This window comes from Leishmania donovani, chromosome 8 (genome assembly GCF_000227135.1).
Source record: "Leishmania donovani BPK282A1 complete genome, chromosome 8".
Taxonomy (NCBI): domain Eukaryota; phylum Euglenozoa; class Kinetoplastea; order Trypanosomatida; family Trypanosomatidae; genus Leishmania; species Leishmania donovani.
The window spans coordinates 147,105-159,336 of NC_018235.1; the positions used below are offsets into that span (position 1 = coordinate 147,105).

Genomic DNA, 12,232 nt, shown 5'->3' on the forward strand with positions numbered 1-12,232 from the left:
CCTGAGCGCTCCACCGTCCCCCTGCTGCTTTCTCTCTCTCTCGACCGAGAGAGAGAGAGAAAGCAGGAAGCGTGCACGGACGCATACGGGCGCACATCCACTCACCGCCCACCCCTTCTCCACTGCGTCGCTGACTCGTCCGGGCACCGGCGCGGCGGCTGTCTTCCTCTCTCGTATCGGGCGCGCAGAAATGTCGATGTGCGTGGGCGGCAGGACAAGCGCGCATGTGCGCGTGTGCGGAGAGCGCTTGCGCGTTGAGCGCTGCTGAGCTGTAAATATCTCGCCATACTTCATCGTGTTCTCCGTCCACCCCACCCCACCCCCCACCACCACCACCATCCACACCGACGCACGCCGTCCTGTGTCGCGGGAGGAGTGCCGTCGCCACCGCCGCACGCCGTGGCGAAGCGGCTACCGCGTCCTTCCTTCCATGTGACGCTCATGCAGCTGTGTGCTCCTCTGTCGCTGCTTCGGCACCCACCATCTCGGGGTATGTATGTGTATACATGTTCGCTTGTGCGCGCGCACCTGCTCTGCACTTTCTTCCCACCCCCTCCCACCTTCTCCTCCCGCTTCCTCGCAACATGGCGCGACCTTCTCTGCGTGTGCTGAGATGCTCGTCGCCAGTCGGAAGTGCTTGTTCGCTCGGCTTTCGCTGCTCTTGCGTGTGTTGTGGCGCTGAAGTTCCGCGGAGCACACACACGCACACATACACACACGGCGCGCACACGACAAGAGAACTCGAGGGCACACATATGTGTACGTCGTTCCGCGCGCAGGAACACGTAGAGGCGGTGCAGTTGCATCCTTACCGCCGCCTATCTCTTAGTCCCCATCGGCCGCACCCCTTCTTCCCCCTCTCCCTGTGCGCGTGTATGTGCCCCTGGCAGTGTGCGCGAGCTCTAGATCAGGTCTCACCTTCTCCCTCTCTCTGCGGTCTCGCTTGCTCTGCGTAGATTCGGCCTTCTCCGTTTTTCGGAGCCCCGTTGGCGAGCAGAGCGCCTCGCCTCTACCTCCCAGCGCCGCCGCCATGGACGTCTCCACCTTCTCCTCCTCGGCGCAGGATGATGCACGCGTGACGTCGGCATCGCTGTCTGGCGATGATGCGGCCACAGCGGAGGCATCACTGTATCCTTCGTCGTCTACTCCACTAGCGGCAGCGGCAGCGTCATCCTTGTCACCTGTGGGGATGGGCAGTGCTACTACTGCCGACGTTGGTCGCTGGGACGCGACCACCATTCTTGAAGCGCTGCGGTGGATGAGTGGTGCTGAAAGCAGCGGCTCTCGGTGGCAAGGGCGACCGCTTGAGATTGGCGATCCGCCGGCCAACCGAAGCTGCACCCCGGTTGAGTCAAGCATGGGGGCGCCAAATGTATCGCCCCAGGCAGCGCTGCCGCACTCTGCAGCAGTGCTTCCCACGAGCCAAGAGCACTGCAGCAGGTCACGGGCTCCCGCGGCGAGCGAGCCGATCCCGCCAGCGGCCATTGCAGCCGCGCAGCAAGGCCCTTCCTGTTGCGCCCCCTCCTCTTCTCCTCCAGCGCCGCTCGGTCAAGAAGACGCGACGGTGTCACCGCACGATCACACGCCGACGCAGCGCCGCATCGCTGCTGCGCACGCACATCGCATGGAGAGGTGCGACGGCGTTGAAGTGCAGCCCCATATCCGCGCTGACACGGGCCCCACCGCGGGCGTCGACTCTATCGGGCTCGTGTCCTCCATTTTTGCCTCACGAAGCGCGGCGACAGCCGCCTCGCGCACGTCACCGCAGGAGAGCGAGGTACCTCCAGCGGCTGCGGTGCGGCGAGCTCGATCCGCCCCACTCCAAGCACTCGCATCTGCTGCTGTCAGTGCTGCCTGGGGACCTGTTGCCGCGCCTCAAAGTGCGGCCGTGGGCACAGGGGTCGGTGGTACGCTGTGGCAGCAGGCGTTTGCAGCGCACGCGGAGACGCTGCTGCGCGAGACGCAGCAGCAGGTGGATGAACTGCGCCGGTACCAGCAGAAGGCCGCGCGAGAGGCCCAGCGGGCTGACGCAGTAGCAGCCGCGAACCGTGCACTGGAAGTCCAGCTCGCTGAAGCGGACGCGAAGCGTGCCGAGGACCGTGCAGCACACGAGAGTGCTGTCAACGCGCTGTCGCAGCAGGTGCTGCGACTCGAGGAGGCTGTTGGGGTGCTGCGGCGCACAAAACTGGAGCTGCAGCGGCAGATCAAGGGGGCTCAGACAGCAGCGGCACAGCAGGAAGCGGTGCACCGGCGTGAGCTGCGAGAGGTGCGAAGCGCATTCGAAAGTGAACTGAAGCGAATGCGCGCCGAGCAGCACCTGCAGGCAGATGAGTGGCGCCACGAGCGGCACCGCCTCGAGGAAAAACTAGTCGAGTGGGATGTGACGGAGGTCGCGGTGTCCACGCAGCAGATGCAGCTGTTGACGCGTCGCGCCGAGCTCGAGCGTAAGCACGAGGCCGTCGCAGCTGCTTCGCTGGGTGCGGCGCCGACGCCTGCATATGAAGCCGAGGCAGAGCGCGCCGCCGCTGTTCCTCGCGTGGATGCGGCCACCAGCACTGACGTGGTGGCGTTGCCCGCCGCTCAAGCGATACCGCAAGAGAGCGATGCCTCGCCATACACGCGTGTGCATCGTGACGTGCTGGCGCAGCAGCAGCTGCGGGAACAGACCATGCTGTCTGAGCTGTCCATTGCTGACGCCCGCATTCAGCAAGAGTCGAAGCAGCGACGACTCGCCGAGGAGCGCGTGGCCGAACTGCTGGAGCAGAGCGAGCAGCTGCGGGAGGCACTGACGAATGCCGAGGCGGCCGCTGCCAACACGGAACGCGTGTCTGAGGTGGCGAGGCAAGAAACAGCGGTGGCGGTCACAGCCAAGGCGGCCGGCGGCAGAGACAATGCCGGTCACCAGATGGGTCGGCGCGACGCCGTGGCGCACGGCACCGAGCATGATCTGCGAACGCAGCAGAGACTGCTGCAGGAGATTCAATACGAGTACACTGCACTTCGTCGAGAGAGCTCCGCCCTCTTTGAGCGGCACAGAGAGCAGCAACGTTGTGAGACGGAGCGGTGGGCTGCCGTACGCTCCGCCGTTGGTGCTGTCCTCCATGTGGCGGGCTTACACGACGTTCGGAGTACTCTCGAGCATGCTGCTGCTGCTGCTGCGGATACGTCAAATCTCAGCTGCCTTGGCGAAGTCCTCGCAGACTCCAGTGAGGCGTCGCTCAATGCCACCCTGGCCGCGCTCGACACTCTCGCCTCCACCCTGCGCTCGCAGCAGCAGGCCGCCGCGGCGGACGAAGCGGCGCTGCAGCAGCAGCGACGGTTGTCAACGCTCGAGGAGGCGTTGCGCGTGGCGGAGGCTCAGAACGAGGCGCGCATCGCGTCTCTCTCGGCCACCGAGGCCCAGTTGCACGAGTCGCAGCGCGAGCTTTCGGCATGGCAGAGGCGCCACAACGATCTAGCGGCTCGCCAGGACGTTTACGATGCGGCGTGGCGAGCGGCAGAGGTGCAGCTGAAGCAGATCATAGGTATTCTGCGGCGTGCGCTCCGAGAGTACGCTCAGCCCCTGTCTGCATCGTTGGCACGGCTGAGCTCTCCGGGTGATGATGCCGACAGCGCAGGCCGCCGAGTCACGAGGAGGAGGAGCGCTCGCGCGGTGAAGCGGCGGTCGCAGAGTTCGCCCGCCTCTGCCGCGTCGCTCGACGGTATCGAGGACAGTGAAGGCCACGCTGCCATGCTGCCAACAACGGCTGACGCTGCGCCTGTGTGGGCATCCGATGGCGACGCGATTGCAGACGCGGATTTGGATGACCTGCTTCAAGACGCTTTCGTGCTTCCCAAGGTGGCCGGCGAGGGGGACAAGATGGATCGCCCTGAAGCCGTTGCCGACGGTGAAGGCGAATCGCTCTCGCGGCGGCGCACCACACGGACTGCGAACCTGCCCCAGTCATCGGCGGCTACGCTCGTCGTCGTGGAATCCACGGACGGTGGTAGTGATGCATCACACAGTGAAGTGCGTCGTGATATGGCGGTAGTCGTGTGGGGTCTGTTGAAGTTGCTCACGGCGTGGCGCGATCGCCAGCACGCTCTCGTAGAGGCACGCAAGGCGTTGCAACGGCAACTCGCAGATATGACGGCGAAGAACACCGCCCTGGTAGAGGAAAGGCGAGAGGCGGCGACACGCTGTCAACGACAGCTGCGCCTCTCTCGTGCCGCGGAGCAGCGCCGCGCGCACCAGCTCGAGCAGGCACACAAAGAATTGGAGGATGTGAAACGAAAGCACATGCTCGGCAGCGCGCAAGCACACCAGAAGGCGGCCGAGTGGGAAGGCGAACGCGAAGCGCTCCGCCGCCGTCTACGCGTCGCCGAGGAGCAGCTGAACCGCGCCGAGCAGGCGCTCGTGGAGGCAGATGTGGATCACAACGCTCAGCACGCTTCGCAGGAAATGCTGCAGCATGCATTGAGTGACGTCACGGCGGCGCGCGATCGTCTGGAGCGCCGTCAGGCTGACCTTTGCGTGCACATCGAGGATCTAGAAACACGACTGTCGGTCACAGAGCGGACGCAGACGGACCTGCACGCGCTGATCACAACATCCGTGGCGTTCATCGTGCGACTCTTGGCGGACCACGAACAGCTGCAGGAACACTATCGAGTTCTGCGCACGCTCGCGTGGACGGATGCGCAGACGGCGAGGATGGTCGAGCGCGTACTAGAGAACTGCTGCCCAGAAAGAAGTGAGCAAGCGACGGCACTGGCCGGTGAGAGGGGGCTCCCCTGGTCAACGGGAGCTGCAAGTGGAGTATCCGCTTCCCCTGCGGGGGCCGCGCCGCACTCAGCGACTTCTTCTACGCTTCTCCGTATAGCTGGACATGCTGTGCGAGCGGTGTTGCGGCTTTCGCGACTCCTGACAGCGCGCCAGCGTCTGAGGAGTCACGCCGGTACGCGCCGCAGCGATGGCTCCATCCTCTCGCCCTCGGCAGCAGCAGCGGAGCCGGCGTCACTGCAGCCGCTCTTACTGGCGCTCTCCTCTGCCTTTGCGTGGGGTGCTGCGACTCCGGCGCTCAACAACGCGGCGGCCTCACTTCACGATAGCCGTCTACGGCGCTACGCGACACGCCCGGACTCCTGCGTGCTCCCGGTTGTCCATCTCCCAGCACCGCTGGAACTTGCAGCCGTCGCGCACAATGAGGCGGCAGAGGTGGAGGCCGGAGGGCATGCTGGATTGTCCAAGGTCCGCTTCGACCTCCGCAGTCGCGCGTGCGAGGATGAGGAGACGTACATCGGCGCGGACCACCACCAGCAGCGGCAGCTCGTGCAGCTGCTCACCGTTGCGCAGATTGATATGCAGGCTCCCACGACGCGACACCTGTGTGATGGGGTGTTGGCAGCCAGCTCAGCGAGTGCGCGCGCGACGGTGGAGCTCCTGCAGCTCGCCCAAGTGCGCGAAGCCTTGAGTGCAACGTTGTTGAGGCGCCGAGGTCGGAATCGCCTGTCGATCGCGAAACCACAGCCGGTGCTTCCGGTGCCGGATCTGCGCCCCCTCCTTCCAGACCGACTCGCCGCGCTCCTTCAGTCACACCTGCAGCGGGCCGTCACGCAGACCTGCCAAGTGGCGGAGTCGCACATGCTGGTGCAGCGGTTGATGCACCACAACGAAACGCTAGTGTCCGCGCTGAAGATGCGGACTAACGAGCACGCCGCCGCCTCCGCGGAGGTGCGGTCTCTGACATCGCAGCTGCAGCTGCAGCAGGCGGAGCGAGCGGAGCGCACCGCCGTGCAGGAGAGGCTGGTCGAGGTGCGCGCATCACTCCTGCGGGAGCGCGAGCTGCGCCGCGCGGCGGAGGCGCGTCTGGCGGAGTTGCAACAGGCGCGACTTCAGTGGCTCAGCGATCGAGAGCAGTACAAGCGTGAGGTGTACTCGTTGAACATGGAGTTGGCCAGCACCTCTGTGGGAGGTGCGTCGCCTGCTGGCGGGGGGACGCGCCCTCTTCCTCCTTTTGCACATGGAGGTGGTGCTGGGCCGGCATTGGCCACATCTGCACTGTCGATACAAGTGGATAACACAACTATGTCGGACGCCGCGCGCCGCCCTGCGGCACCGCCGTCACACCTGGATGCACTCGCGGACAGTGTGATGGACGGGAGTGCGCTGTGCGAGCAGGATTTTGCGCACGGCAGCCATCCGCAGGTCTGGCGCGCAGCAGCTTTCGCGGCGGAGGTGGACTACCAGCGGAACTCCGAGAACGTCTACTACCACGAGCTGCTCCGAAACGGCCATGAGCGCGACAGCCACGCTCGCGCCGGGCATCGTCATGGAGGCAATATTGGCGCACACGCGGACGCCCCAAAGTGGAGTAGCGCGCATGGTGAGACACCCCCGTTGCGGACGCCGCATTACCGCCCCCGTACCAACTTGCCCACACCGCAGGATCTCGCCGAGAGCGGATCGCCGGACGATACCCGCTCTGCTGGTGCTGCTCCTGGTGCTGGCGGTGGTGGAGGAGGGGTTCGGCCAACCAGCGATACCGATGCGTCCCTGTGGAACGAACAGCGACAGCCGCACGGTCCATCATGCGCGATAGGCCTTTCGCCGACAGCGGCCAGTATGGACACACTGAAGACGACAACGCCTGCGGAACGGCCGCCTGCACCGCAGCCGCTGCTAACTTCGGCGAACGCGCTGGAGTTGTACGTGCCAAGCGTGGCTCGCCAGCGTGAGAAGCCCCGCAGTCACAACGCCGTGAACTGTGAGGAGCGACGGCTGGACACCACCGCCAAGACGACCCGAGCGAAGCGAAAGACCATCAACAACGAAGGGTTCGGCATCGTGAGCCACGCTGCCGCGACTGCATCGCCATCTTCATCATTTCTGGCGGATGCGCCAGCACCAGAGTCGGATGTTTGCGCCGCAACGCCGCCACCTCTCTCGCCACCGCCGCCACTGCGATCCACAGCGGACACGGAGACGCCGGCGGAGGAACGCCGCGGATCGACGCATCAGCAGCTACGGAGGTCTGCGGCGAATGTGGTGGAGCCACCGTCCGCAGTCGCCGCCAACCACGGATCCACTGCCTCCACGGCCGCGTCCTTTTCGGCTCCGCGACCGCCGCCACCGCACTCTCCATCGAAGGGCGTGAGCGCCTCTGCGTCGGCCGACATGCGCACAGAGGCGCCTACATTATCGAGGGAGGAGTTCGACTCCACTGGCCAACCTACAGCAGCTGCGGGCGTGACCCGCCACGTCAGCGGTCCGCTCTACTTCCGTGCCCGGCCAGCGCGGTAGCGGTGCCAGCCATTTCCGTCGCCGCGCGCTTCCAGATCTGCAGTAGTATTCACGAACCCCGTTCCTTGCCCTTACTGTTCTTGTTTTCCTGCGATCTGGCGGACAGGGCGTCCCCTCGCGATTTTATGTGTGTGTGTGTGTGTGTGTCGCCACTGCTGCACGTGCGACGCAGACGCTGGACGCAGGTGTACGTCAGGGGGGGGGCACCAAGCCGCCCCCTCTTTGTTCTGCGGGCAAGTCGAGTGCGCCGCGTTCTTCTCCTTCCGCGACTCACACGCACACCTCCGCGCCCGCTCTGCTTGCGGATGCGCACATTCCGCCAGCCACGGCGATTCTCGCAGCTGCACCCTCCCTCTTTCTCGTCCTCGTCGTCCCTCGTCGCCGCTCCATGCTGGCCCGCAGCGCTTTCCACCTCTCCACTGCCACCACCCTTCACAAGCACGCGCGCACCTATTCGCCGGCAGCCCTCCTTGATTGAAGCGACGAGCGACGCCTCCGTGACCGCGTCGCCTGCAATCCGCATTTTATTTTATTTTTTTCTTCGTTGCTTGCCGGCTGCTTCACTGCACCTGAGCTCCACAAGGAGAGAGGAGGAGAGGGTGGCGCGGTCGCTTGATCAAGCCTCTTCCTCTTCCCCTTCCCCTTCCCCGCCCCGCTCAATGGTGTTGCTATCATCCATCCACGTTCGCAACGCTCTGCGCTCCTCGTTCCGCTGATGAAGAGAGGCGCCTCTGATGTGCCAAACAGCGCCGCAAACCCCCTCGTCTGTGCTGAAGGATCGCACGCCTCGGCCCCTCCTCCTGCCGCTCTGCAGCCAAACCTGCATGCAGCATGTCCCGTAGCGCCCCACACCCGTGGTATCGTGCCCAGCGTGGCAAGAGGCGGCGGCGGTGCGCCCTGGCCGGCTAGTGCGCTTCGATTCACGTGCTGTCGCTGCCGGCGCTCGTTGGTGGTCCGCCCAGCAATGCAAAGTAGCGCTGCACCGATTCTGCCACCGTCGCACGGGCTCGCCTCGCTGTCGAGCGGTTCCGCGGTTTCCGTTGAAGGGGCGCAGCCGCATGTCTTCTGCTTGTCGTCAGAGGCATCCACAGTAGAGAGTGCCGTACGCGGCTCGCACGCGACGTGCGGTGCCGGTCGCACCTTCCGCCCCCTCGTGCCACCAGCGACGGCTCTGGGCAACGAGGAGTTTACAGCTCGATGCAAGGGCACCTGTGATGCTATCGCTGGCGTACCGGCCACCGTCACATCGACTGGCATCTTTGAGGAGTGCGACCAACTTGCCTGCAGCACCACCGCGCACTTCACGGACGAGGCGCTTCTCGACGCGTTGCCGTCGCACTTCTTCTCCTCAGCGGAGCTGCTGACCTCATCGCACCTGGCGGATCTGCTCTCGCACGCGCAAGAGAGCTGCGCTGCTGCTGCCCCGATGAGCATGTGTGCGGAGAGGACCGCCACGAGCACCCGCGCGCTGACATCGTCGCCTCCGCCACATTCCCCCAGTAGTGCCGCTCCGTCTTTTGCGCCCGCCGTCCCCTCAGATGCTGCGGTGCTGAACGTGTCGCAGCTGGCCTCCCTAGGTGTGCCGGTGCGAAGCGCGACGAGCAGAGACGCGGATGAGGCAGAGGATAAAGAAGCTCGTGACACCCTTGGCTCAGGTGCGATGCTGCGACTACCGGTCCACTCGATGCAGGAGACGAGCAGCTCCAGTGCAGTACACCAAGACAGCCAACCTCACTTCACACCCGCTGCCGAGCACGACGGCGAGCGCACTGACACGCGCGCGCGGACGCCCCCTCCACGAGACCCCAGCACCGCCATCCGACCGCCGCAGTTGCCCGCGGAAGAGGAAGCCCGTACAACGCTTGTTACGCCCAGCTCCGTCGACTCTGCCGCCCCGTGCACGCTAGCGACACACCCGCTCGTGGCGGACAACGTATGCGCGGACCTTCCAGCGTCCAGCTCACGGACATCTTTCTCTTCTCCCCCGCCACCCGAACCAGCGCCGACGTCTCGCCTTGGCCCCGGCATGAACGCAGCAACACCGGAAGGCGATCCTGCAGTCCCCGTGCCCTTCGATGAGCTCTGCCGCCGTTGGATGCGCCTTCTCGCCCGCACAGCGGTACCGCATGAGCAGCCACTCTGCATCGACTGCTGGCGCGGTGCATGTCTTGCCCCGCTGCAGCAGCGCACGCGACTCTCGCTAGAGGGCATGAAGACACTTGCCACAATCATCTCGAGCACGCCGGCTGAAAAGCTTCGCTTCTTCACCATGTGCTACACCGAACCGGCAGCGGCGCCGTTGCGGGGAGCCTTCGCCAATTCAGCCGGCTTGCGCCGAGGCTTTGATGAGGTCGAGAACGGGCAAGCAGTCGACTCGATGGCAGCGGCTGAGAACCTCAGTAGGGCCCTGCCGCTCATCTCACTCGACGCGGTCGCCGCGAACCTGTTCGGCGCTAACGAGGAAGGCTTGCTGAGTTCGCTAGAGGCGCTCTCGACGCCTCACGGAAGGTGTTTCCCACCAACGCGAGGGGCTGCCAGAGCGCTGAAGCCGTTGCCGTGCTCCTCGGACGCGCCTCTCGAGCTACGTGAGGCTTCTCACGCAGAATACGGCGACGACGCAGAACAGATGATGGCGGAGTTGGAGAGACTGCGGGCCCAACAAGCGAACCTGGAGCGGCAACTCGCGGTGCTGCGAGATGTGCTGCATTCCCTGGAGTTCACGACCCACCCTCACAGCAATCGCGGGGAACAGTTCCGTGACACCGTCGCTGCGCCACCGTCAGCGGTGACACCACCAGGATGGAAGGAGCTGGCGGTGGCGCACAACATACGCGAGGTGCAGCGCGCCTTCACCGTCAGCGATGAGGCAGCAGAGCGGCAGCACGCCATGGAGGACCTCATGAAAAGCTTCGCCTACGTATCCTCCACGCCGATCGATGCCCTCTGCTTTCCGATTGACGTCTCCGGCCCCATCGGGCTCATTGCAGGACTGCGGCTGGGTCTTGTTCCACCGTACTCTGGGTCCAGCAGCGGCCGCACCGGCTCCGGTGACGGCGACGTACGCGGCGGCGGCGCCTCAGTAGCATGCACGATGTCGGCGCTGCCGCCGCTCGCCCATGCGGCCGTGTCTGTGTCCGAGGAGAGCATGCACCTCGACGGTTTTGTGCAACGCCAGCTGGGCTACGCCCAGCTCCTGCTCAGCGGCAACACGAGCGCCGACGGCGACGGCCACAGCGACGCCGTTAAGAAGAGGAGTAGCGAGAGGAGCACTGGCGTGAATGGGAGTGCGTCTTGTGGCGATGCGGCGCCAACGGCAGCAGCGGCTTCCTCTGCCCCGGCATCGACCGCGGCAGCGAAGGCGAGCACGCGCGTGTCGCCGCTGGAGGTGAACGCAGCGTGCGGTTATATGCTGCTGCTGCTGAACTACCTGGCACACGTGAATGGCTTCTCGTTCAGCACGGCTGTGCTGCGGCCTGCCGGGGATCGAAGCACGGTAGCGCTGCTGAAGCGCGTGCCGGTCTCTGCCAGCGGCGCGAAAGATTGTGGTGGTGCTGCCGCTGCGACGAAGTCCTCGGTCTTCTCTCCTTTTACACTCAGCTACTTCACCAGGAAAGGTGCCGCTTTCACGCAGGCCCGCGGCGACGCGAAGTCGGCGAGGGCGACGGCAAGGTCCTCGGTCGCACATGTGGTGGACCACGAAGTCGACTTCTACCTCACCGACCGCCTCCTGGCGTGGCGGACGTTCGGCGCCGCCTGCGTGGCGGTGGCCACGTGTGTGAAGGAGCTGGCTGATGCGCTGCATGAGAGTCTCCGCTGTTGGCGAGTGCGGGAGAGCATGGTGTGCCGACCTGCACCATCGGCGGCGCCAGCTGCGCCTTCAGGCACGGTAAAGGGCACGGAGGACGCCTCCGACTTTGGGACCGCACCCGCAGCGCCCGCTGATGCGGGAAGCCTCGAAGGCGCGCAAGCCCGCCGAGATGGGGCCGCTGCCTGCAAGCAGCCACGGGCACCTGTGCCTTTGCCCCAACTCTTGCAAAACTTGGCCGGCACCAACGATCATCTGATCAGCGCAGCGAATGCACTGAGCAGCAGTGCGCCACACGTGAGCGCGGCCGTTCTCGACACGGCGGGAAGCCTGGGTACGACGCCAGCGGTACGCGGCAACGATTTGAGGAAGTCTGCGAGCACGTCGTCCCGTCCGCAGCCACCGCAGGAGGCGCAGTCTGCGCAACGCCGCAGCTCCCCAGCAGTTGGGGGGAGGTTCCCGCTTCAGCCTCCCTTTCGAACGCGTGGCGACACCGTGGACGGCTTCTCTGTGCGTCACGGCAGCGTCTCAGAGGCGATTTGGACCCTCGGCATGAAGAAGCTCCTGGCAAATGTGCAGTGGTGCAGGGAGGCGACGGTGGAGCTGGAACGGCTGTATGCCATCACCGGGGAGGCGGCCAACGATGGGGCCGACGAGCAGGTGAGTGAGGATGACGGAGAGGTCGCTGGGCAGGTGGACACCATCGCCGGCATGAGAAGGGAGTAGTTGACGCGCTGCGTGTGGGCGCCTTCGTGCATTGTGGGTGCGTGGAAAGCGTCCAAGGAGAGGTGGCGGCGACGGTGATGGCAAGGGGTCCCGATCCGGCGCCCGTCATCCACAGAGAAACACACACATACACACACACACAGAGACGGTGTGTTTAGTTGATCCGTCTCCGGCACTCTCCTCAGTTTGGTCGTATCGCCACCGCCTCTCTCCTTCCTCCCTCACCATCACCGCCTTCGCTACGCCTTGCGCGCATGTTGTCTTCTTGAACCACCATGGCGCCGTCGCGGGATCATGTCTTGCCTCTCGCGCTTCTCACGCCTGTCCATCAGCGTGAAAAGAAGCACGCCAGCACACGCACATACGCGCGCTCGCACGTGACTCGGAGAGGACGCGTCGGAAGGCAGAGAGGGGGAGGG

General features: G+C 65.1%; 2 protein-coding genes across 2 annotated transcripts; both read left to right on the forward strand.

The window, feature by feature from the left end:
* Positions 1-1,624: 1,624 nt before the first annotated feature.
* LDBPK_080400 (hypothetical protein, conserved) lies at positions 1,625-7,282 on the forward strand (the record flags this gene model as incomplete). Its single annotated transcript, XM_003858557.1, has 1 exon — positions 1,625-7,282. The coding sequence occupies one exon, from the start codon at positions 1,625-1,627 to the stop codon at positions 7,280-7,282; it is 5,658 nt and encodes a 1,885-aa protein (XP_003858605.1).
* A 964-nt stretch (positions 7,283-8,246) lies between these two features.
* LDBPK_080410 (hypothetical protein, conserved) lies at positions 8,247-11,813 on the forward strand (the record flags this gene model as incomplete). The annotated part of the gene is made up of 1 exon (XM_003858558.1): positions 8,247-11,813. One exon carries the CDS (start codon positions 8,247-8,249, stop codon positions 11,811-11,813), a length of 3,567 nt encoding a protein of 1,188 aa, XP_003858606.1.
* Positions 11,814-12,232: the final 419 nt, after the last annotated feature.